General features: G+C 46.5%; 1 protein-coding gene across 2 annotated transcripts in view; it reads left to right on the forward strand.

The window, feature by feature from the left end:
• LOC138521388 (amine oxidase [copper-containing] 3-like) overlaps positions 1–27,302 on the forward strand; it is a 141,934-nt gene that overhangs the window by 54,873 nt on the left and 59,759 nt on the right. The window contains exon 1 of one of the 2 annotated variants that reach the window (XM_069634177.1): positions 9,743–11,538. The exons of the other annotated variant lie outside the window; for it this stretch is intronic. Within the exon in view, the coding sequence (XP_069490278.1) occupies positions 9,963–11,538 (1,576 nt within the window). The 5' untranslated portion in view covers positions 9,743–9,962. Of the gene's footprint in view, positions 1–9,742; positions 11,539–27,302 lie in introns of those variants that run through there. 2 annotated transcript variants of the gene reach the window in all.

Genomic DNA, 27,302 nt, shown 5'->3' on the forward strand with positions numbered 1-27,302 from the left:
TAACACATCTCTCCAGAAAGAGAAATAGGCAGGGTAATTAAGAAGTGGTTCGCGCAGGGTTTTACCATCCCATTTAAAGGGCAAGGGTCACAAGAAATTCCCCAAAATTTGAAAATCAGAAACAGATAACCCTGACCTGGTACAGAAAAAAATACAAAAGGAAATTGATTTGGGCAGGATAGGTGGCCCGTTCGATAGGATCCCATTTCACAAATGTATGTGCTTCCTCCTTGGACTAGTACCCAAGAAGGAAGAGGCGGAATATAGGTTAATACGACACCTTTCATACCCAGTGGGCAGGTCTGTAAACAGCGGCATTTCAAGCCTAGAGCCAATGGTAGCCTACACCGACTTTCAAGAAGCAGTGGAAGTGGTTAGAAAGCAGCAGAAAGGGACCTGGTTGCCTAAAGCAGATGTTCAGGCGGCCTTTAGGCTGCTACTGGTGCAAGAGGCATCGCATCCATGGCTATGTTTTCAGTTCGGGGGGGAAATATTATTTTAGACAAATGCCTTCCAATGGGGTGTGGAGTCTCCTGTTCTTATTGTGAAAAAGTGAGCTCCCTCCTGCAATGAGCACTCAACAGAATCCTTCCAGAGGCACAGGTGGCCCACTACTTGGATGATTTCTTGTTTGTAGGGCCACAGGAGTGTAACTTATGCAGAGAAACACTGGAAGGTTTCATAAAAGTAACAGAGAAATGGGGCATCCCACTTGCAAGGGATAAAAAACAATGGGGCCCACCCAGACAATACTGTTCCTAGGAATAGAAATAGATTCCAAAGAGGGGGTCATTTGTATCCCCATAGAAAAGTTTACCGATCTAGACAACACCATAAGGAGCTTAAAAAAGGAGAAAGGTACAGCTGGTGAGCTCCAGAATTGAGCTATGAGGGAAATGAAACTCCTTCAGACCACCTACGTAAAGAATATACATTAGGATACCACAGGCCAAAAAAGGAGTTATTTTTTATAACACAATGTAGACAGAACCACGTTATTAAAAAGTTATTCCTACTGTCTGAGTCCCTACATCTAAATACAGGTCCCTACAAAGAGATACTTTCTATCCCTCACTGTGCTCTTGATATCCCTAGAGTGTGCTGTTGTAATGCCTATCCTCACCCTATCCTCTCTCACTGCTTTTACTATAGACTAAAAGTATGTGCACACTGTTTGGGAGTCGATTTTCAATTTTAATAATATTGCTTCCAATATGTGTGTCTTAGGGTTATCAAATACTTGATTATGTCAAGTTTTTTTTAAAAGACAACTCATTTTTTCTTTTGGTTGTATACTGTGGTTAAAAAAATATCTTCCTTAACCGAGCTCACAGAAAATATATTGTGTGTCTCAGGGTTCAGGTCTTCACTCTTAAACCTTAATCTTGTCGACTGGTTTCAGTGGGTTTAAGTGTCTTACCGCTTTCTTCAGGACATATTTAATGACATGAATTCATCATATTCAAATGCAAACATAAAAAGACAATATTTTCATTCTCGTCTTGTTTTCCACGTAATGGATTCAGGAGAACGTCTCAGGATTTCTGTGGTGGACGTTTTAGGTTTCCTTCCACATATCCTGTCTTCATCTATTGTTGTGCATACCAATTTTTCATGCATTCGGATTCCGTAAGGTTCATGATAATCTGTAGTTCATGCCGTTTTTCCTCCACAGCCCTTGTATGTGGCTTCTGGTTCGTTTCTATGGCTTTCCACTTTATTTAGTTCTACAACGTGGGCTGTTTGTATTTTTACTGTTTAGATGTTTAGGTATGTCTTCCCTTTTTGCAGCTTTTTGGTGGCGTTAAGGATTCATCCCTTTTCATATCGTAGGAGTTAACAATTCTTTAGAGGCTGTTTTCATTACGACGACACCGAATCTAAACAGAATTATCCTGAAGCAGTTCCTATAATTCTATTGAACATCTTGATAGGAAAAAAACATGTTGGGTAGCGATTAGTCTTATTTTGAAGGCTAGACAAGCTGGAAAAGATCGTCACTTTAGCACTTTTTCTAGCTTGACATTAAGTGAGCTGTCTTTTATGAATTAATAATTCTAGTGTGAAAATGTATGTTTTTTGTATTTTGTCTGTGTGTTAATGTTTAAATTAATTGTTGATTATGTTTATGTAGTAAGCTTTAGTTTATTAAGGCATTAACCTCTAGTGTTATCTTGAAAAATGAATTGTAGTTTTAATTGTGATTAGTGTTGTATTTTTTGAAGATTAATAAATGATCAAATGACTTTCTGTAACCAAAGAAAGCAAATTGAATAGTTTTGTTTTTCTCTCTGAACAACTCTCTCTTTCCTTGGTGTGGTCACCTGTAGTAGTGAACTCCAGCACCCGGTCTTTATTTTATATATTGTTTATGCTTTAAGCAGGGCTGACCGGGGCGGGGAGGGGTTTATTCCTGGTGTTCCCATACTTGAAATAGAGCTCCAGTTACTGCCAGGGAAGCTACATTTTGCAGGAAGGGTCATTCTGCAAGGGCAAGGGTTCCAAAGGAGCATTGGACTGAAGACCAGAGGGACCATGCATCAAAACCACAGGGTAAGACTGGAAGCTAGTATTAAAAAATACCTGGCAATATGGCAAGAATTTCTGTGAAAATGTAAGGGCACGGTTATCTGGCACACACCTATCGACCAAGAGAACAAAGGGGATTATTCACTGACGCACCAACGATGGCTGGGCAAAAAACATTACGCTGCTGGACGTTTTCCCGATATGGGTGGTGCTCTGTGCATGGCGCGAAAAGCTATGTAACAAAGAGGTGGCAATATCTGCAGATAACATGGCAGTGGTGCAGGCACTCCACAAAGGTGCAGCATCTTGTCTGCTGGTGTCAGAAATGTTGAGGGCAATAACAATAACTGCCTTCAGTCATATCGCTGGTGAGGAAAACAAGTTTGATGACGCCCTGTCTTATTCACAGTGGGATATTTTCAGGCAATTAAGGCTGGTTGCAGATCCAGTGTTGACAACTACACCAGAGAAGGTATGGGCAGCATTGGAAGACCAGAGGAGGAGACAGGAAGTGGCAAAAAAAGTTACAAACAGCATTTTTGCAGCTTTGGGAGAGGGAGGGTGTATAAGGGTACTTTTGGGGAGAATTCGAGTGGCCGGGGACCCACTCGGGGGTGGCGGTACGGGTCAGAGGAGATATGGCCAGTAGGACATATAAGGGGTGCAAGCCAGAAATGGGAGGAATGGTAAAAGATGGAGGGGCAAAAGGTCCACCTTACAGACACAAAATGGGACTTGCCTAACAGAGCTCAGGGACAGTGGAAACCTGTTGTCGGCTGCTAAGAAGAGCTATGAAAAGACCAGCTGGCTGGTGGCAGTCATCAATCGCCTGGACCACCAGGTGCCCAAAAGAACACCTTGAGTTTTGGTTTTCTGATTTGCTTGTTGTGTTGTCGTGTTGCTTGCAATTATATATGATTTGATATTTAAAACGCACCTTTTCACAGTGTTTTTAGGTGCCACAAGACAAGGGAGGGCAGACCGAGGTGTGACAAGACAAGCTATCTTACTAGGCCTTGTGACATTCAGATCGTGCAAGTTCAATGATAAGTGCAGTGAAGGGGTCCCGGGGAAGTGCAGTGAGGGCAGCAGGGCTCTGAGTTAATGTGAGGACGACAGAGGACAATACGGGTGCAGTCCCAGACTGAAATTACTGGGTAGGCCAGAGGCAGTGCAGGGTGACTGGTCAAGGGGGGTAGCGTGGTACCCTATGAGACTCTGAGGGCAGCCACGCCACCAGTCGGGATGAGCAGAAAGGTAGATTAGCAGGGGAGAGGGAGAGAGAAGGAAAAAGAGAAGAGGAAGGTCTTGAGCAGCTTCCGGAACTTCAGGTGATCCGGCTCAAGTCTAAAAGGGGCAGGGAGGCCATTCCAGAGGGAGACCCCTGCAGAGAAGAGAGACTGTGGGATGTATTAACCCACTCATCCGAGCCCTGCAACAGTACTGTGCATTGCTGGCAGCAGACACATCAGAATGACCACTGGAAAGCATGCTGCTCGCTCAAAACCATCCAAACAAATGCGCAGTAAAAATCGGAAAGATAGGCTGCCATCCACTTTTGCCTATATTAGTGAGCACAGGAGACCACTGCCAACACCCACCATTGGGCTACCCACACAGTAGCCTGAAACCACTTGGAAAAAGCAATGCTGATGCCAAAAGCAACACAGAGCTGTGTGGGAATCCATTTCTTGATTGTCAAAAATGTGCTAAAATCATGGCTCACAAATCACCAAAAAGATCCAACCTTCTTGTTGGGTGTTCCACATTATTCTACTGCAAGAATCCACATCAATACAATGTCAGCAATACCGGTACTCACCACTACCAGAAGCCAGTGTTTTAAAACAATTCTTTGTAAAAATGAACAACTGAACCCAAACTATGCCAAAGAAATACTGGCTATCAGAAGCCTAAGGGGTAGAGACAATGTAAAGGTATATTCTGAAATGACTTGAAGGAAAAATTGTTTAATGTATGTATTAAAAATGTAGGTTATATTGGAAGAAGAGCCCATTTGTAGACATTGGTTGCAGAGTTAAAAAGTGTTCCCACACTGGGATCAAACAGATTCCACACCTCCCCCTGGACAAAAGAAGCTTCCTTCTGTCCATGGGAACTCTTCACACCTGGCCTTCCTACCAACAGGAGAGGATATTGCATGGACATGTTAATTAGAACTGTTGTGAGAGGAGGAGATTTCCCCTGCTGGCAGGAAAAAGAGACAATAGATTCCTTGACTGAATAGAATATGCTAAATTTGGGTGTAACTGTCAACAACAACTGCTCTGGGAGAGACAGGCCATGTGACCATCTGACTCACCCAGCTCTGGGGGGCGGACCAGACTGGGATGTGGATTTAACATTGCACCAAATATATGTTTAAGGAAAATGGTTCTAAAATATTGTACCAAGCTGACCAAAATGTCAAACTTTGAGACGGTTAATATGAAAAATTCACTCACAATTCAAGACTAAGCTGGACGCCGGGTGATGTTCTGAGACCAAACCCCGGGATTTATTAATATTGTAGATACGGTGTTTATGCTAGAAAAATAAAATGTACAGTAATATGCTCAGAGATGGTGTGTATGTCTGTGTAGAATTTGGTGCAGAACCAATCTTGGCAAACCCACCAAAATCGCAAATAAGTTGTTATGTCTGAACTAAAGCTCTTAGGAAGATCAGGGTTGGACAAGAATGTACCTTAAGTAATCTGTAATGTGTACATGTATTCTCAACAACTTGTGTATCTGGGAAATATGTGTTTTATGAAAAATGTATTTTCTAAGTAAAAGCAAAGTGGAGTGTTCTTTTCTTAAGCCATAAACATGACACCTGATGACACAGGATGACACACTACTCCCTTCTCCAGTCAGGCGACAGGAAATTCTCTAACCTATCAAATCCTTAGGGGGTTGGGCATGTAAAATCAGCCTCCACACCCACTTTGAAAACACATAAAAAGAGACTGCTTAGGACAGATAGGGGACACACTATTTCCACTCTTCAACCGATTCCTTGTGAAGCACTCTGCCGGGAGACTCCAGACTCCAGATAGATCCAGAGACCAGAACTCTAGAACCCAAACTCTAGAACCTTGAAGCAGAGTGGCCTGAACCAAAAGCTGAATTCTTCTCAGCAGGCCTGTAGAATATAGCAACCTGATTCTAACCCCTAAACTTCCAAGGGGCATCTCAAAATACAACAGCCTGGCTGAGCTGTTTTGCTGTTCTAGCTAAGGACCCTGTGCTAGAACCCAAATCCAGACCCAGGGAGAGCAGTGCTGTATCCAGAACCGTCAGATCCAGACCAGAGGCCATGCTGTGAGCAGAAACAGTGCCTGAGACCGTCCGGTGGTGAGTGAAGTCCAAACCTGACCAGATTGCGACGAGGCCCATTTCCATTCCATTCCAAAACTAGGAGTGAATATCTAGTCTAGAACTGTACAGAACCAATCTCTTAGTTTAAAGTAATCCTCTTCCATTCATTTCAACCTATCCAGAACTGCATTATAGAATCCTAAATTCATCCTGTTGATTCCAATCTGTAAAGCGCCATCTGTCATTCTGAAATCTTGACTTTATTTCTGAAAATCTACCTTCACAAAAACATCCGTAACTTTTGAACCGCACGTCCTAGAAGCGAAATGTAACTGTCATTTTAAAGCTATGATCATAAGCTTTTTCCATAATCGCAGTTTACGCACGTGGAAAAATTGCAGCGAATTGCAATTTAGCTCCATTTCACTACTTGTAAAAATAGCTGCTTCTTGTTTTCCACTGCTGAATTTCGTTTCCAATTTGATAATCATTCATGAATCATTGCTAGTGTTGACCTGAACCAATCTAAAGTAACTATCACTTATTCTGAATATCCTTTAGTGAATTAAAATCATTTTAGCATAATTTTCCATCCATTGCAATCACATTCCAAAGCGTTTTGACCTGTGTTTTAAAATCATACCCGTTTTCTCTAAGCTTGCTGGGGGGAACTGGAATTGAACTGCATTCTTGATTGTATTACTGAAACCTGTGTGCCCTCATTTCCATCTCTTCATATTGCATAGGGGGGGAGTGAGTAGTCACAGGGAAAAGGTGACCATATTATCTTTTGATTGAAATCATATCAAGGTTTATTTCTGTGTTGCATTCTTTCCCATTATTGCATTTCCTTGAATTACCTAAAGTATTCTCTGCTACAGTATCCTTCATATTCATACTCCTAAGTGATTAAAGAGAGTGTCAATTTTGTAATATTACCCATTGTTGATTACCGTCCATATTCATAAGTGTGATATTCAGATATTATTTTGTTCATAAAAGTGTGATTTATATATTGTTTAATTCTTCAAATAAATCTTTTAATTTGCAAAACAAACCTACTTCTTGGCTCAGTAAGGTCAGGGGGATTCAAAGAGAGGGGCGTTATATAAGGGTTCATCATCCAGATTTAACAAACTTTCACATAAAAATATATAAATAAGGGCTTCCATTGGGCATCCCATCCTAAGCATTGGCTTAGTTGGATTGCTGGATTGAAGTCACTTACAAGACCTACACGCCAGTCTCTGCTTGGAGAAATGTCTGACCCACAGAGAGTTTGAGGTAGCTGAGCAGAGGGCTCTAGAAGGAAAGTATTTAAAAAGAGAGTGTTGGCTATAGAGAGGACCACAGCCCCAGAAAGCCTTGTGGATGATACAGAGGGTCTGGAACTTGATCCTTGCGGCCACCAGGAGCCAGTGGAGAGATTTCAGAGCTGGAGAGATGCAGTCCCTGGGATTGAGGCCAAGGATAAGTCTTGCAGTCCTGTGCTGGATTAGTTGCAGAGGGCTAAGAGTAGAGTTGGGAGGATTGAGAAAGAGGCTGTTGCACTAATCCAGCCTGGTGAGAACCAGAGCTCTGGAGAGGGTGAGCTTCTGGGGGAAGATGAGAAAAGGTAGTATACATCTGAGGAGGTGCAGCTGGAAGTGGGCCTTCTTGGCAAGATCCGTGATGTGTGGAGAGAAGGAGAGAGTGGAGTCGAAAATGATGCCAAGGTTTTTGCCTTACAGAGGGTGAGTGGAGGGGGCCCAAGTGGAGCAGCCAGATTGACAGAGGAAAAGCGGGAACCCAGGGTGCCAATGAGAAGAATCTCTGTCTTACTGGCATTAAGGCAGAGGTTGTTAGAGGCACACCATCCCTGAATGGCAGACAGACAGTCAGGAATGAGTGAGGAGGGACAGGAGGCTGCGGATAGCCTGAAAGAGAGGTGTGTGTCATCTGCATAACACTGAAAGTTAGCGGAGAAAGTAGTGATCAGGTGGGCCAGGGGGCAAGAAAGATATTGAAGAGCCAGGGTGGGAGGTTAGAGCCTGCGGGAACACCACATGTGGAGAGAGAGGTGGTGGAGAGAAAGATCCCAAGTTGGACCTGGGAGGGTGGGTCCAAGAGGAAGGAGGTCAGCCACGCCACATCCTGGCCACTGATGCCAAGGTTCACACTGAGACAGCTGATCAGGGTGGCGTGATGGTCTGTGCCAAAGGTAGAGGAGAGGTCAAGGAGCATGAGGACAGAGTGAGAGCTGGAGTCTAGGTTGGAGAGCAGATCTTCAGGGGAGTTCAGGAGAGCAGTTTCCGTGCCTCTGGCCAATCTGAAGCCAGACTGATGGTCATGGAGACACCCAGCAGATTCAGTGTGGAGGTTTAGCTGAGAGATGGCCAGATTCTCAAGTAGTTTGCCCAGGAAAGGAGTGATAGAGATTGGGCGCTTGTTGGCCGGGCAGGAAGGATCAGCAGAAGGCTTTTTCAGGAGAGGGTGCACAAGGGATTGCTTGAGAGGAGAGGGGAAAGATCCGGTGGCAAAGGAATGATTGGGGAAATCGGCCAAGGCTGGAGCGAGGGAAGCAATGTTGTCCTTAATGGTTCTGGAGGAGCAAGGGAGCACCTGTTTCGATGAAACTTTCATAGATCTGACTTGTCTAGTAGCATCATCAGGTGTTATAGGAGAGAGAGGAGAGAGAAGGAGAGGAGAGGGAAGGGTGGCCAGAGGAGGCCTGAGAGAGGTAGAGGGAGAGAGATGAGGAGAGGAGCATAGTGTGGAAAGGATATCCTGAGTTTTAGTGGTGAAATGAGAAGCCAGGGCCGAACAGAGTGCCTGGGAAGGTACAGGAGAGGTAGAGACTGCAGTCGGATTGGCCAGCTCCTTGCAGATTTTAAAAGGTTTGGCCATGCTGGTAGAGACCGCAGAGACACAGACTTGAATGTGGACCCTCTTCTTGGAGAAGACGGAGAGTCTGTTTTGCCGTTTGATGCAGGTGGCAGGCCGGTTTGTCCGAGGATGGGCCCGAAGCCCTCCACTTCTGCTAGGGCGCTCTGCACTTGCGTTTCAGAACGGCCAGGTCGGAGTCATACCAAGCCTACACGGCTGACATTTTCCTTCCCCACAAAATCCTAGTGCAGCGCGTTTCATTCAGGTACACACGAGAGGTACATTACAAGGTATGCCAGCCCTACTCAGCGGGTTGAGCGCTCACTGCTGCGATCTGAGCGTGATCTGCAGGTCGCAGGTTCAAATCCCGGCAAGGCCAACTCAGCTTTTCATTCTTCCAAGGTCGATAAATGAGTACCAATTTCGTTTGGGTGATATTGTATGTAAATATGTGCTCTGTAAAGCGCTTTGGATTAAGGCGCTATATAAATAACACATCATTATCATTACTCAGCTTAATTATGGCAAAGTTACAAAATACCCTAAAATTAGATAAATCGCAACGCACGCGCCCATAGCCACACGTGCTTTCTTACACAATGTACGTGCTTCGCCTTTCGATGCCTTGTGGAGGTCGTTTTTAAAAAAAACATATTTAAAAAATGACACGGTTCTCATACGATGCCAACTTCGACTAACGCCCCCATATGTCACGTATGAATCAGAAATACATCCAAAGTGAGTGGCAGGCACCTTTCTCGGCCTGACCTATGGAAGCTAATTTTTGGGGGTCACGGACGCTGCCTATATGCAGAGGCTGAAGGCATTAGGCATTTGGGGAGTAACTGACCTTTTGGCTCTGCGCAATGACCGGCGAGATGACACGTGTGGTCCTTATCGTTCCAAATTCCTAAACACGTTCGCATCTGGTAATTCTCGGATAAGGCAAAACCACAGTTTTACAGCCACTCGCGTCATCGCAGCAGCATGCACATTTCCCTGAGAACCGTGAAGGCTTAGACATCCGATCTGGTTAGCCTCTGAGAGAGAGAAAAAAAAGCAAAGGAACCTTTTTTCTGCCCCGCAAAATTCCAGCCCTCCGCCCACCCCCCGGCGTTCGTGTTTCCTGCAGCTATCCGCAACTTAAGTGGGCGGCCACCGGTCAGCGATTAGCGGAGCTCCTCTGCCAGGCAGCCCAGGACGGGAAAGGCCTCTGGCTCGTGCGCGGTCCGGAGCATTGGGAAGATGAATTTGAAGTTAGTTCTCATACTCCTGGCCCTCGCCGTGGCCACCGTCTTGGCCCTGGTGTGCGTCCTTTTGTCTGGGTCCAAGCCCAGCGACTGTGGGCCTGCTCCTAAGGGTGGTCTCTTGGCCAAACACGATGACAAGAGCCTGGTGTTTTCGGACCTGAGCCTTGCCGAGCTCTCCCAGGCCATGGACTACCTGAAGAAGAGCCTGGGGGTGGACCTCTTGGACTGCAGCAAAGCAGACCCCTCTGAGAACTGCCTCTACTCCGTTGAACGGCAGCTCCCCAAGAAGGATGAGACCCTCAGGTTCCTGGATAGAGGTGGACAGATGCCAACGAGAGAGGCCCTCGCTGTGATTTTTTTCGGCGGACAGTCAACACCAAACATTACAGAATTTCTTTTGGGTCCGCTCCCCAGACCAACCTACCATAGGGACGTTACACTGGAGAAATACAGCGGCGGCCTCCCTTACCATCGCAGACCGGTGTACAATAAGGAGTATACGCTGGTCTACGCGTTTGTCAGGCAGAAGCAACTCTCCAAAGCGCCACTCTTCCTCAAGGAAGTCTTGGGGGTCTCCAGTGACAAGGATGTGGCCATCATGACCACAGCACCCAGGGGCTTTGAGTCCGGACACAGAAGCACCTGGTTTGTCATTTGCCGGCACACCCCTGGCAGTGGCTTCTTCATTCACCCCTTGGGTCTGGAGGTACTGGTGAACCACCAGAGTCTGAACGTGTCGCAATGGACTATGGACAAGGCCTTCTACAATGGCCAATACTACGACAGCATGGAGGAGCTGGAGCGGCATTACAAGGCTGGTCAGGTCACAACGGTCCAACTGACCAAATTGCCACCTGGAGAGGAAATGGGGTCCTTGAAATCCAGAGCCGCGTCCACGGGTGCCGTGCCATTACAGTTTGAGCCCAGCGGGGCACGTTACAGTGTCCAAAACAACCAGGTGCTCTTCCAGTCTTGGAGCTTTGCCTTTGGCCTCAGCGTGAACTCAGGGATGCGTCTCTTTGACATCAAGTTTGGAGGGGAAAGGGTTGCCTATGAAGTTAGTGTCCAGGAAGCCATCTCTATGTACGGCTCCAACGCCCCTGGTGGTATGATGACCAGATACATGGACAGCAGCTTCGGCATTGGCCGGTTTGCCTTTGAGTTGGTCAGAGGTGTTGACTGCCCCTACTTGGCCACCTATGTGGACTCCGATTATTTCATTGATGACGCGATGCCAGTCAAGAACCGAAACTCCATCTGCATCTTTGAACACAACCCCGCCCTGCCAATGCGTCGGCACTATTCCAACTACTACTCTGACTACTATGGAGGTCTTCCAAGCACCGTCTTGGTCATTCGGACAATCTCCACCTTGGGCAACTACGACTATGTGTTTGATTTCCTTTTCTACCAAAATGGAGCTATTGAGGCCAGGGTCCATGCTACGGGCTACATCACCTCCTCGTTTTACTCCGCGGATGGCCTGAACTACGGCAACCGACTCGGCGAATATACTCTGGGGACAATTCATACCCATTTCATCAACTATAAAGTCGACTTGGACATAGCAGGTAGGTCTTTCAGTTTGTATTAGTGTCATGATATTGGTCCAGCATAGGACTAGTTTCACCAGAAGGGCCAGGGACTGTGAGAGCAGTCATCGGCCACGGGGCAAACGTCATCACAGCTCTTGAGTGACCGACCATTGCCTTACCCAATCTCCTTGAAAAAAGTTGTCATTTTGGCTGGGCCCCCTTTGCACCCGGTGCAGTATACTCAACTGCACCCCCAAATCCCCCCATGCATTCTCTCCCACTGACACTGATAAGCAATATTCATCATCATGGAAGGCTAGATGCATGTATGTATGTGGGTGCAAAATCAGTAACAGAACCACAAAATGTCAAACACAGAATAGCAAGTATAGTAGGAGAGCAAAGACAGAGCGAGAGAGACAGGGCTTCACGTGGGCCGGAGCTAGTCGGGCAGAACCCAGGCAGTCTCCAAGAAGGGCTCCTGAGCCAAGCATCTGCCGGCTCCGCCCCCTCCCACTAACCTCAGATACGCTCACCCCCTCAAGCAGCCCTTTAACCATGTGGTCCTTGCATGAAAGGGCTGCCTGCTGGGGGTAAGCTCCTTTCATTAAGAAACAAAAGGAGAGCTGGAGTGCACTGCTATCATACCTTTGCTGCGCTCAACCTCTCCTTATATTTCTTTATCCCAGGTTCTGGCCCCCCACAGAGCAAAAACAGTCTCAGGCATGTGGGGTGCATACGTTACAAGGGTGACAAAGATGAGGTTGATACCAGCTGATTATCAATAGACGCTAAGCCAGCAGGAAGCGTAAACACTAAATGCCCACTGAAGAGCTTTAAACCCTTCTTTGTCAGCAAGTGGCTGATGTGGAGGATCCAGTGTTAGAAGGCGATGAACTGATAACAAGTCTGTGTATCCAGTGGGAAGAGAAAGCACAGCTTGTAATGCAAGCACCGCAAAGTGCCCATTTTAAGTCCCAGAACGAAAGTAGAGAAATTAGTATATTGCCATGTTACAAGGCTGCTGAGTGATGACTGGCAACAGAGGTGGGGGGAGGCCCCTTTCATTTGAAAAGGTTGAAAGGCCCTGTCGGCGTCCCTGCTCCCACTTAAAGCACTGGACAGAGACTAAGTAGAGTGTATGGTGTTGCAGCATTATAGGTACTAGGTGGTCTAGTGGTCCTTATCCATTGGCATGATTCTACAGACGACTGACTCACTTTTGCGGTCGGGCATGTTTGGATAACTGGTCCATTTCCACCTTCTCTGCTTCGCCTTGGCTTCCTTCCCCGCTGTGTGGGATTTCTCCCGCGCTCCCTTGTCGAATTTCTATAAAGCTCGGTCAGCCAGTTGGCGCCGTTGCCCGATTCTTTTTGGAAGACATGATGGAGGCGCACCTTGCAGTGCGGAAAAAGCCGGTTCTACGTTTGCGGCCACGCAGGTTTATGTAAATCGAGCAAGCATTCTGAAAACGGTCTCGTTTCTATAGTGGACCGGGTGAAAGCGGTATGAATGGCAAGGCCGGCATGTCTGGGACCGCGTCAGCCAAGTCTTAGACACTGGACTGACACGGATTTGGAGGGAAAAAGACAGCACTTTGAGATCATGTTAGCAGTGGCGCTATAATTTTTCATGGCATATAGCGCTTTCATCCTCCGTTAGGCACTGTCAGTGAGTACCGCCACTGAAGCCTCTCCAGTGCCTTCCTTTCCACAGGGTGGGCACCACACCAACTACACATAAGAGGCAGACCAGCAGCAAAGAATGCTTTACAAAAGCCCCAGACGTACTATTGTGCCTCCTGGAAGCGCTTAGAAGACTGTACTAAGCCATAGATATACTCAAAGACGCTCCTCGGTTGTTGTAGTGGGAGTGGTGCCCCTGGCCGACCCGTGTGGGGAGACCGGGGTGGGGGAGGGGGAGTTGCCCTGAGCCTCACGCTATGAACAGGACCCCGAAAGCAATGCGAGCGAAGCGTTTATTTGTTGTCTTTTCGTTTGGAGTCCAGGCGCCTAATCTGACAGGGTGCCCGGAGCGGCTCCTACTTTCTTCACGCAACCTCCCAATTAACGCCTGGGATCTTTATCAGGTTGGCCGGGGGTTGGTTATCAGATCTATTGGAATCTGGAGCTATTTATATAGCGCTTGGTTTCGGACTCCAGGTTCTAAGCACAGGTTCCAAGACGTACGCCTTGCCCCAGATATACCCTTCTGGCCTTTGCATCTTTCATTAAGTTTACACACTTCTTAGATCCTACTTCAGACTTGTTTTTTGACATTTCACTTTGTAGAATGACACAGACGAGGTTCTAATGTTTTGACTGGCCTAGTTTACTGCAATGACTTTCGAAGGTGTGCCTTCCCTGTCGTGGTCATTTCTCCTCTCATAGTGTGAAGCATGCTTATTACTTCCTCGTAACGTGTTTCCCTAACATTGTATATTGCCAGGTTCATTTAGGACGCGCGGTTGTTTAACAGAAAAAGTCAAGTAAATGATAGGTTAGAAGTTTGGTGGGTACCTGGGTGATGGGTCTCCGAAAGATTTGCTGCATCCTGTCCCCTGGTCAAATAATCTAATGTATGACCACCACTTCTACCCAATGCACACGAATGCACACTAAATATTCGGGGGGCGCTGTATGTTTGCTTGATTTGACAATTCATGTTAGCATGGGATTTCATTTGGATGGATAGGGCATTTGTGTCAAACTGGTGTGGAAGCAGGATTACAATTTGGAAATAGGAAATCTAGATTCCCCACATTACCAACATTGTGTGATCCTGGGCAAATCACCTTAGTTACCTCTGCCTCAGTCTACTTAAGTGTCAAAATTGGGAATGTATATAACAGTGACCACCTTAAGTGTTATATACAAACTAAACAAGCATCGGCAAAGCTTCAAGAGACAAATAAACCACTAATGCAAAAGCTCAAATTGCTGCATACTTAACTCACACAAAAATCCACACAACCACCTTCTCGCATGACAAACCGCACGCAATTCAACGCACCGCAACAACAAACAGCACATAACTCGCACCAACAGCACACTGAGACTCACATCGATCCGATATTCACACCCAAGCTCAGCGCACAGTGAAAACCGAACTCAAACTGCCACCAGGACATCGCCTTTCTCACCTTCCTACTCCCTCTCTACCACATGGGGGTGCTGGGGGAAAGATGAGTGAAGCGGAGTGAGGGCAACCTCGTTAGCGGGCAGCAAGGGAAAGAGTGTGGCTTTCATGGCACTGTCTGCAGATGTCTGTTCAGGGAGAGGTGGACAAAAATCAATCACAAGATCACCACTAAAACCTTCATGAAAGTGGTTCAGGAAATGTACAAAACAGCACCTGTTAGCAACTGGATCCAGTACACACTAGTAGCAAATAGTGGTGTGGAATTTCCAACAGGACACTCTGCCTTCAAATGAAAAACCTGGGATAGACGATGCTAGTCAGGCTTGGACTGGCCTATAGGGCAATAGGCCCATGGCAGAACCAAAAACGCACAATGCTCGCATGGGCCAGTTTTTTGGTCAAAGTGGGCCTGTTTGATGAGTTACTTCACTATGCAGCTAATAGTTTCGACCAGTGTTGCTGAGTAAATATTCTTTCAAATGCACAAATTACATCACATTTTCTCAAAAAACTCCTCCTTGGGTACTATTCAAATAGTGTCCCAAAAGGAATGAATTGCTATGTGCAACTGTGGGCCACTTTTTAATTGGTGCCAGAGACAATTTTATGGCCCAGTCCGACCCTGATGCTGGTTACGGTAGGGGTGGCATATTGCAAGTGGTTCTATGTCTGCTGTGAGCAGCTTATGCCAGTACACTTCTAGTTGAATTTACTGTATCCAGTAGAAGCATGCGGGTTTGATTATCAAAATGAACCTGATAAAATGAAATGACCGCTGGACCTTCCTTGAAGGCTATTCAGATGCACAGATACTCATCTGGGAGAAACTGGATTCATTAGAAACCAGGTGGAAACATTTCACTGGAATTTACACCGCTCCAGTTTACGTTCTGTTAAGTAGACATGCTTTCATATTGCAGCAACTTAGTAGTTTGGAGCACTTGGGATTGCCATTGGAGGGGCATACTGGAGTGCCCCCGTGAAGGGTATCCAGATCAGAGTCTGCAGAGAAAAGAAAATGAGCGAGGGGAAGATAAAACAATGGAAAGGTGGGAAACAGATGCTCCAGGCGCAGGGAGTAAGAGGCGCAGCGTGGGAAGACTGCTTTGTGGTGCATGTCAGTCCCGTTAGGTGGACCACTGTTCTGCATTAGGGAGGAGGCAGATATGCCATCAAGTGTTGTAATAACTGCGTTGTGTTTCCAAGGTACATTTAGAGAATTGGAAGTTAGTATACAATGGGCCTCATTATAAACTCACTGGCACCCTTGTTTCTGGACCGGCAAACTACGTGTCTGCCTGCCGTGGCCGCTGTGCCCGAGAGTTCTGACCCTGCAAGGCGCATCAGCCATGGCAGGCAAACTCTTCACGGAAGCACCAGCACTGTTAGCAACAATGGCAGCGTGTCCGTATCCCCACTGCCATAGAGTCCTATGGGACTGCCGTAGTTGTGATCTCCCGGTGCACCGGGAAGACGGGCGCCGGTAAATCATTACGAGTCTGGCGGTAACCCGCCGGTTGCATCGTCAGGGTGACCGCCGGACTTGTATTGAGGCTTGTTGGATGCATGAGGGGCTCGAGAGAGTGCTTGGGGAATCCTGGGAGATTGGTGGCTTATTTGCTCGGCATCTCTATACTTTGTAACCCCTAGAATTTTAATGCTGTGACTCCCAACGCTGAGCCAAGTGTGGAGTAGTCTAAGGCATACTGTGTGTAAAGATGAATGTTGCATGTAACAGAAGGTAAGGGGATGGAGTGGTCAAATTAGTACAATAATGAAAACTCCTGACTCATCGATGTAAAAAAGGCCACTATTAAAAGTTTGTTCCTTACCATGTCTTGCACGACTTTATTTGAGTTCACTATGAGTCAGGGTAATGCCTTAATTGGGAGTAGCCTATCAAAGTATAGCAATACGTAGCCATCTATAGTGAGTGCATATACTTGGGCTCCCTATGCAGCATAAGCTCATTAGCTTGTGTGAATGGTGGAGGTGCATGTGCGGCAAACAGTGCAGGTAGGTAGAGAAGCGCCAGATGTCTGTCCTTTCATATGCAGTGGCATTCAGGCAACCCCTGCCCCCCTGTTATGCCACATCATGATACTATGTGTTGCAAAAAGGCAAGGACATGTTCGATTGCTTGTACGCGCTTTATGCCCTAATAAGGCCACCGCACAAGACTGAGGAGCAAAGTAAATGTGCTCCAAAACACACTCTCGGGCAAGGAAAATAGTGATCTGGGCACTGAGAAAACGCCTTTCAATAACAACATTTGGGTGTGGTTGTATGCCATACATGCACATTTGCCATTTTCATGGCTCCCTGAAAAATAAGCAACATTTTCAATTTTCATTTTGGGAACATTTTACTTTTTTATGTATGTTTTGTTACAAAGTGTTTATGCCGTGCTCAATAACCACTGTGGGAGTCTCAGAGCACCCAGATTGCCCTTCTATGCCACGGGCATTCAAATTCTATAGACAGGAAGGCTGGGATGAACTAAGAGCACTTTTAAAAAGGGTTGGTTTTGAACTGTGGCTCCTATGGGAGAAAAGGCCTGGAGCAGGCTGCATGGAAGTTTTTAAGGCCTACACTTTGTGGGCATGTATTTATTTATTTATACAGGGAGGAGCAAAGCTCTTTCAATCAGAAAAGAACATACAATAGATAAGAAATCATATTTGACTGGAATCAGACAGCTTCTTACAGTGGGGTGTGTTCTAGTGACATTCTGACCAGGTTCTGGGAGGGGTAGGGGAGTAAATGGAACAGTCACTGGGACAATACATGGGGGGACATACACAGATTAAGGACAGCCAACATAAAAAAAAATGTAAGTGTAGGTAGGCAGTACGGCCAGCTCCGTTAGGGATGTGGCCATAATGGATGAAGTGCTAGAATGCAGGCAGAGGAAGTGAAGGAGGACATAGGCAGGGTAGAGGGAAAATGGTGGCTAGAAGGCAGGTGAAGTATAGGTTAAGAGAGTAACTCGGAGGTGAGGAGGTAGGCTTTTAGTTTGGTTTCGAACAAATCGGTGTGGACTGTCTCTCAGATGTCTCGGGAAGAGACTTCCATGCAAGGAGAGCAAGAAGAGAGAAAGACCGGAAGCGAGAGCAAGCCCAGGGAGGGCGAGGTGCCACAGGGGTAGTCGCGGAAGCAGAGCAAAGATTACGAGAAGTCTTGCAGAGTTGGATAGATGAGGATAGATACAGTGGTGCCTTTCCGTGGATAGATTTGTTAACCAGGAGCAGAAATGGCTCTAGTGATGCGTGTGGCAGGACTCCTATTGGGCTTTGGCTGCGCTAATTTCCATAACCCATTCTTGCCTATCCTGCTTGACATGGTCTGCAGTTATCTTGTTGCTAGAGGGCAGCGTGTGGATCATAGGTCAAAACAGGGGTGCAGAGGCCCTGTAACAGCTTAGATTTACAGGTCAACTTCAGGCGTTATGTTTGGAGTCCTGTGCCTGTATGTTATTTATTTGGGTGTTTTGAGCAGTGCTGCCTGCCACCTCAAGACTGCTTCCAAGAGCTTGACATGAACATTAGATAAGATTGTGAAATGGCGTAATGAAACATGACATAATAAAACCTGACATAACATGACCTAGCCAGTTAGTATAACAAAACTGGCATGTCCCCAAAAATAAAAAAGAAGGGGTGAATAAACACATACAAACTTAAAATGCAAAACAAGCAAAACTCCTTTAAAACTGAGAAAATCCACTTCGGTTACAAGATTGGGAAGGGAGAATTAAAGAAGGAAAAAACACAGGGTGGGGGCAGGGTTCTGTATAGATGCAGCGCTACGTCGCTGCTCGGCAAGTGAACAAAATGTTGAGGGGCCTGACTACGTTTTTGGCCCCGGCCTCACCGAACCCTGTGACAGTTAAGGTGAGGATATGCCCACCTTAACCAGGATGCAGGACACATTTATCCTTCCTGACTTCTCCAACCTTCACAGTCCTTCCCCCTCCTTTCCACCTATTCTAACCTACCGGCATCTCTCGACTGTCACCATAGTGCTTTAAAATAGTTTCATGTTGGTATTAAGCAGTATACCATGGTTCTGCAACATTTGGCTCTGTAGATGTTTTGGCCTACAACTCCCATCAGCCCGCACCACCAGAGTCAAAGGTGAGTGATCATCCAAGTCAGAGTCTTAAACATCCGGAGAGCCACAGGTTGCACACCCCTGCACTATACAAACAACCTAATGATTTGCCTTTCCTCTCCCAACTGCTTCCCTTTCATCCTCTCCCCTTCTTGTTTCTCCCAATAGCACTTTCAAATGGCCTCTGAGTGTGGGTAAGGAATGCAGAAACAATCGAGCACAGGTGCATGTATGAGTGCAGGCATGCATGGAGGCAACCAACACTGAAATGCTGGGAGACAAGACCAGTTTTTTGCAGCGGTGTAGGGGAGGGGCCGTGTTCTGGGAGCACTTTGGCAAACGAGTTCTGTGCTTACACCGCCTCAAAGTGCTTTTGCTGTGACATGATGCTTGCAGCAAAACTGCACTGCTTTGAAATGAAATGTTCTGCAGGAACACATTGCAGCGTGTGCATCAAGCTTTGGGATACAAACATTTACCATTTACAAAGTAATGTTGTATTTTGAACTGCATTTTTGTCCATAGTCTCGGGAGGATTCTGGTCACGTGGATCTTGATATGATGCGATTGGTTATTTATAATGCGCTTAATACCCAGCAGTTTCTAAGCGCGGACCCAGGAATCGAACCTGTGCTGCTCAGTGTCGTCTTGCTTCCAAGGCGAGTATGAGCTATCCTCCCGAGGCAAATCTTTCTGAGACCTGCACCTGCTTCTCACCACTGAACTACAGTGCCTCCAATACGCAAGAACCCGTGTGACTCTTGGACCCCACGGCTACTGGATCCAATATCTAAAAAATGAAATGTTACGAGGCATCTACTAGGACCTGTGCTCTTTCAGAGCTGTTTTTTTTTTCTGATTACGTTTTTCTTGGTGCAACTTTAACATGTAAAAAAACAATCAAAATCATTAAAAACACACACAAATTAGAAGACAAATGGAGATAAGCAAAGAATAGAAAAATAATGAAAACATTGTTACACAACAATACAAATACAAAAGGAAAACGAAGTTAAAGAGGCACCAAGAAAAACAGCACCCGGATGAGGAGCCATATTCACCCCACTGGAATTCCAGAGTCTCCCACGGAGATCATACGCCCTTCCTCTACCTCCTCTGTGACCCGTAATGATGTTTCACAAGCAGTGTTTTGCAATCTCAGATCAGATAACACAACAGTCCAGCTCCCTCCTCTGAGTGGCTGCGTTTGCAGCTGGATTTCACACCAGCACCGCAGAGAAGGCTGGAACAAGGTCAACATGCTTTTGTAGTGTTGGCTCACCTAGCTGAGACAAAGGCATTGCTGCAGACAGAGGGTTGACATGTGAGCAGCTCATGTAGATCTCAGGTGCTGTCTGGCTGCCATCCCATGTCTCGCCAAGCGGCCATTTTGCTGTCAGGCGTATCCCTATGATGAGCTTTGGCCTTAGGGTGACCAGACGTCCCGGTGTTCCCGGGACAGTCCGGGGAAATCACCCTCTGTCCGGGGGTCCCGTCAGCTTTTTGATTTTTTAAACCCTGTCTGGGTTTTGCCAGTACCCGATTTCGAAATCCCAAAATCTGGTCCCGGCGCAACTCTTCCTGCGCGAAATGCTTTTCACGCCCCCATTTAACCCCCTTTCCCCTCCCAGGCGCTCTCCTCCAATGAGAGGCGTGTACCTCTGAGCACACCCCACCCCCGTCCCCGGCAACAGGCCAGCGACATAGAAGTAGGACTAACGTTTTATTTGTATTTACTTTAGTCCTATTTCTATTACCTGTCCTTTAAAAAAAAAAAATCTAGTCACCCTACTTGGCCTGGACTTATGAAGAAAAGACCATACAAAGGCTGACTCCATGCAGACAATGTGACCATGTCCAAGAGTGATCTCCATACCCTCCCCTGCAGGGCTCCTCTTTTTCCCCTGGTCGGTTTGTAGACCAAACACACCTCAAAATATCACTGCAGCATATCACCTCATCTCACCCATCCAAAGCACCCTTGCACTTTACCAAAGCACATCACCAACCTAACCCCACCACAATACTTCACACCACTGACTCCCACTCCATTAACCTACGCCAATAACACCACTCACCCAAACCTCACCAATCAACAATCACACAATCTCACCTCATTACCTCACCTCTCCCCATCCATACTACCCACCCTCAAAATACCACCTTGCTTCAACAACCAATCCACCCAACCTCACCCCATCCAAAGATGCACTTCACACCATCACCTCACCACACCCAACAACTCACCTCACCAAGTCACAGCACCCTCCTACCCACACCCTCACCTTACAAATACCTGCCGCTCTTATGTCATCAACACACACACACCACCCACATACGCCACCCAACCTCACCCCACCACCTTTTACCACCCACATCATCCAGCCAACCTCAGCCCAACACCTCACCTCACCTACACAACCTAACCTCTCCCATCATCCATTCACCCAAGCTCACTCTACCCCCTTGCCCCACTCACCTAACCACCACCTGCCCAGCCCAAGCACACTTAAGGACCCCACTCTCCCCTCTCAAGATCACCCCACCAACCTAGACTAAATTACAGAGTTCTCCACCTCATCTCACCCCAGCATCACACCCATCCAACATACCTCACACACATATGCTCTCGTTCACACCCACAACCCACCCACCTCTCTGATTCACCCATAACCATAGCTCACCCCAGCAATGCCCCACTGAAGCTCATCCAGCAACTCCCCACCGAAACTTACTGCAGCAACCATTCCACCGACACTAGCCCGGCCCAGAAATTCTGACACTGAACCACCCACCCTTGCTTGCCACAGAAAACCTATATCTGATCCTGGAAAAACTACCACCCAGCATAGCTGAACCCAGCAACCCCACCACACCCACCCTAGCTCACACCCATAACCTCACGCACATGACAACAACATCCCTAACCATGCACCCTAGCTCACCCCAGCAACATCTCACCTATCTTCCCTAGCTCAATATAGCAAATCCTCACTCATCCACCTACACAAGCTCATCCCTGCAACTCCACCGACACAAGCTCACCCCTGCAACACCACCGACCTATCCTATCTTAATCCGCCATCCAAATGCCACCCACACACCCCAACTCACCCAGAACTCTCCTAATAACTGAACCCAGAACCTAACTCCCACCAACTCTAACTCACAAACCGAGTCCACCACAAGACAGTAACAGCTTGCAAATGTGTTAAGTACCTGAGCACATGATGCAGGGGTTGCCAAATGTCTGGGAAATGCTGGTGTAATGCCTCTGTTGGTTTGGCCAATGCTTGTATTTGTTGGGAGTATTTAACTTATTTTATGGGTGCAAAACATATAGGTATGCTGTCGCTTTATATTGAGAGACAACCCTCCACACACTCCTCCCTGGAGGTTTGCACTTATAACTAACAAGGCTCCTGGACATGCAGCACTCAACACTCCAGGCACTTAATCTGGGGCTCATCCAAGAGCGCGCACTGTGCAGCACGTGCCCCCTATGCCCTCTTCCTTGCGGCACTTGCACATTCTGAATACTCAAAAGGCACAGTAGGTTAGTTCCTTTTTCCCTCCACTGCTTTCATTATTGTGTTTGTAATGTGTTTCACTCCCTTGTTCCCTCCACTTGGCGCGTGGGCACTTTAAAACAGTATTTTACTTGCTGTATAAGCACATAACAAGCAAACAAATAATACATAACATAAATAAATAACCTAGGGAGTTCCTTCCCACCCCAATCAAGCAGCCCTACAACACTTGCTTAAGTTTTGTTAGCACTGCATACTGAAGACTCATATGGAGCCACATAAATCTCCCCCCTGTGCCCACAGTGAGCCAAGAACCAGGCCGTTGTATAAGAAGAATATATATTTATTTTAATTATAAGCTCAATTAACAATAATTTGTTCAATCACAGCCACTACCTTCTTTGTGGCAGAAAACACAGCAGGAACACAGGCTATATAAACTGGTCAGAACTCTTTTCCCATGAACCGAGTCGAATGTTGAATTTCAATAATAAAATGTGGCACAATGCTAGTCTTCCCGTTTCTGTAAGTGTCAAACATAGGCACACATTTCGTTTTTTTGGAAACTAGTTCACCTTCAAGTCTTGCTATATGGCTTTCCCTGTGCACTCAATGGATTTACACCACATGCCACCACTTGTAATCCTGTGGTAAACCCACGGGACCAAGTGGCAGTAACAGTAATTCCGTTTGCCAGTATTCCGGCAGATGTACTGTCACAGTCTGGTATCAGAGGTGCCATTAGATCAGCTACGGTAAGCCTAGTATCTGGAAGAAACACATGGACGTATACTGAAGCTCTGGGGATCTTGCAAAAGAGTTAGATGGCGCGTGTCGAGACACGAGGGATCCCAGCCGACTCAAGGAAAGGATGTTGAGCGCTGCCTCATTTGTTTCCCTCGGGAACTAGAGGGTACAGGCTGCTGGGGGGAAAGCCAGGTAGCATTGTGTGTTCTCAGGGTGAGCTCTGGTGATCTGCCTAAGGGAAATCACTCATAGTCAGCTCTTCCTTATGACCCTAGGTCCTCTACCTTGATGCTTTCCAGGTGGCAAGTCCTTCAGAGGCTCAGGCAGGACTACACCCTGCACGTCTCTCCCTCTTGGCTCACCAGTCTTCCCCAAGTCAGTGTTATTAGCATGACTGGGTGACCCCACCATGCACTGCCGGGCGGCCCAATGGCCTAGAATGAAGGTTCCCTCATCACATCCGTCTCATGAGTCCATTTCTTCTGCTTGCAGCAATCCCCTCCCAAAAGAACACAATCTCTCCCCCCCTCTCTCTCTCTCGCCCTCCCCCACTTTCACGCTCTCTCTTGCTCTCTATCACTGTCACTCTCCCACTCCTCCCTCCCTCTCTCTCTCTCTTTCTCTCTCTCTCTCTCTCTCTCTCTCTCTCAGCACCTCTCAAAGCCATCGCGCAACCCCTCATCAACTAACTAAATCTATTACGATGCTTCGCCGTTCCCGATACCGCCATCTCAATAAAACTGAGCTGCACTCTCCGGAGTCCTGCACACTAGCTTACCAATTATCACAGGCAAGCCTCCCCTTCCTTCCTTTAAACTGAGTTGCAGTGACACCCTGGCAGGATCACAGTATCCCCCCTTGCCGACAAGACAAGGTGCACTAAGACCACTGCTTTGGTGATAGGCACAGTATAAATACTGGATAACATGACTTCTACCAAAATGCAGCTACTGTGTCCAGGGTCCATGCCATGGGATACATCTGTGGATCCTTGTATGTTGGTAATGGACATGGCCAGGGTACAAGAGCATGCAGCACACGTTAGAAACCGATCAACCTCCGTAGGTGACCCCTGACGCACATTTCGATCTCACAAATAGGTCTGCTTGACTGTCCTGCGGTGGTCACAGGGGTAATGCGTAGTGGGCTAGAGGGTCATACAGAGCGACCCTCCCGCCTCTATCTTTTATAGTCAGGTGGGTGTAGCAAGCACCAGATTTTCCCATTTGCTCAGTACAGACGGTGACATCTGATCCTGGTGCTTTTTAAATGTCTCATCTTCTTCGCTGTCCCACTGCAGGGCTCCGCAATCTGTGTCTCTCCAGATGTTTTGGACTAGGTCTCCCAAGACCCTATCATTGACTATGTTGGAAAGGGTTCCATGTAATTTCATCGCCTGCCTTTTCATCCCTAGGCATTTAAACGTGCACATTCCCTCGAATGTGCTCATCGTTTATTTATTTTTTTGGGGGGGTAAACCCCCCTCCCACACTTATTTTTTGCCATTACCCACCCGCCCAAACCCTTATCTGCCCTTCCCCCCGCCCCCTAAAAAATTCGATGAGCACATCCGATGGAATGTGCACTTTGAAAAGCCTGGGGATGAAAAGGCAAACGATGAAAGGACGTTGTACCGTTGGAAAGGGGTGATGGGAGTTGTAATCCAGAACTGCTGACCCCTGTTTTGCTGATTCTGCTCTCAATGAGCCGTCAAATAACTAATAACTTATTATGATGTCCAACAAAGCATGCCGTTCTATTGGAGGTTCCGCAAGTGCCAGGCTATTATGCAAGTCTATGCAAAAAGGACAAGCATACTCGTCCTTGGCACTTAAGGGGTTAAAGAATATCTCTTGTGAGCTCTGAACCATGAATTACCACCCTATGCTGCACCCCCTGCTACACCACTGTTACCCTTTCCTTCTGAGTAGTGCACTGAGTTGCATCCCAGCTGGGCTTGTGCTATAGAAATTCCCATGTATACATATATACATCTGTCTCGTTCTGATCCCTTACTGGCAGACCAGCTTTCAGGCTAGCAAAATGCATATTGATGGGATATATTTTTCTCCTGGAGCAGTCTGTATTACCTACCATCAGCACAGCGTTCAAGACTGCAGTCTGAAGCCGACCTTTTGTGATATTGATATGTTTTAAGACGCAAGTCGATTTTTGAATTGATATTGTGCTCTAGTTCCTTGAAGCGTCTTGTGTGCTAGATGGAATTACCAATAATGATCTCGGACCCAAATAACCGGACAGACTCAAAGAATATGGCAAAACTACTTTATTATCAGCATAAAATAAAGTAGGGCAATCTGGTGAACAACAACCTATAGTCCACACACCCAAACCCAAATTTGATTACACAAAGGTTTTATATCTTGATGTGCGTCATCTATGATGTCATCCTACGCAGCAAACCGTAAAACCTATTGAAGGGAGGGATTGGTTAATGTAACATATAAACTTATATATCATGTAAGTATTAACAATATCACTGGATGCCCCTTATCTGGTGGGCACTCCTTGAACCACCTCTAAATATGTATAATACTGATTATAGTAGAATAAATGGCAGCAGATTGGCCTATGCAATATTATATAGCATGTTGCTACATAGACCCTCTGATTGGTTGGCATGGTTTCCCACCCTTGGACTTTCGTCCCATTAGCAGCACGTAAGTAAAATGGAACACAGGCACCGAGAGTAACGTCAGAATACTCCCCACTTTCCCAATTAGTCCGCCATCTCTCATTGGGTTGGCCCTAAGCCAAGGCTTCTCCTTTGCAGTTGACCTTGCCTCCTGTTCTCTATTCTAGAACTTTTAAGGGAGTGTAGGTACACCATTATCTTCATTATCTTCACCTGGAGCTTAATGAATAGCCCTTGTTTTCAACTTCTGTATCACGTGCGAGGAGACCACAAATGTGTCCATTTCAAGCTTCTATTTACCGCTATTTGATTCAATTGTGCTGGGTGTCATTACTCCTCTCTGCCTTTAGAGACTTGCTCACTCCACCTTGCATACGCTTTTTGCATCTTTAATTGTCCAATACTTGGCTCTTGCAGATGTTTTCCTCTTTACTTGATCTAAGAGAAATATGTCTTACGTACATGGCTTATCCTTTTGATTCCCCTTGTGCCTTGCAATAATTTTCCTCGCAATAGCATCCTTGATCCCAGGCCAATATAATCCTCTTTGTTCCTCACACAAAGCTGTTTTTCCAGCGTCCCTGACTCTGCAGCCCTGTTCTGTCTCTGAGTTAGCTTGATTGGTTTCAATATGAGTCCAACGTCCATCTTTCCATCATGGCCACTCTAACCACGGTATGTTTTCTTCTGCAGCAAGCCTCGATATGTCTCGTCTACCTTGCATTTCTGCGTACATACACTTATTAGTCAGCAGGGCAACTTAATCTTCTTTGCATATGTGATTTTTCATATTTGATTACTTGTTTCGCTTGTTACTTCAGTTACATATTTATTCTTTAAGTATTTGCATATCGTTTCAGTATGTTTCAGTATCTTTCCTTCATGATGTCACTCTGTCCTCGTCCCATGGTGTATGCCAACATCCTTCCACCCTTTCAGTGCGAGGGTGCATTCGATACGGTTGTCTGATGCAGATCCTCTCTCATATACTCAATGTGGTGAGGGGGCGGGAGCTAGGGGTGACGTGTCCACCTGCTCCTCTACAATATAAATGGTATCCCCCTTTCACTCCACCTAGAAACTTCCCCATACACTTTCTGAGACTACCTTCACTTCACCAGACATCTACTTTATTATACATTCACTTCTCCAGGCCTTCATTTCGTCTGTAGCATCACAGCAAAGTGTGGCTAAGGTTAGCTAAAGGTGAGGGCTGGAGTTAAGGGATGGCAGGGTGGTAGAATATGGGGTTAAATATTAAGGGGGGTGCTGGGGGTCTCCCCCTGAAATGACAAACTGAATGGTAGGGGATGTGACAGACAGGAGAAGTAAAGTTTTGGAGAAGTCAAAATAACTCCGTAAATGTATGGCGAAGTCAATGCAGGGAAGTAAAGACATCCATCCATAAGAATTTGTGCTGGGGTCTGCAAACTGTGGATCTCTGCATGTTTTTAACTACGACTCCCACAGTCCCTCCCCATTGATTATGCTAGCTACGGCTCATGGGAGTTGTAGTGAAACCTTCTGGAGAGCTAAAGGTTGCAAACCCCTGAATTAGTTGGGTGACAACACATTATGAACCACTTACAAACTCACCAGCAGACAAAAAACGG

Source organism: Ambystoma mexicanum, chromosome 13 (assembly GCF_040938575.1).
Source record: "Ambystoma mexicanum isolate Mex_15411 chromosome 13, UKY_AmexF1_1, whole genome shotgun sequence".
NCBI classification, from domain to species: Eukaryota; Metazoa; Chordata; class Amphibia; order Caudata; family Ambystomatidae; genus Ambystoma; species Ambystoma mexicanum.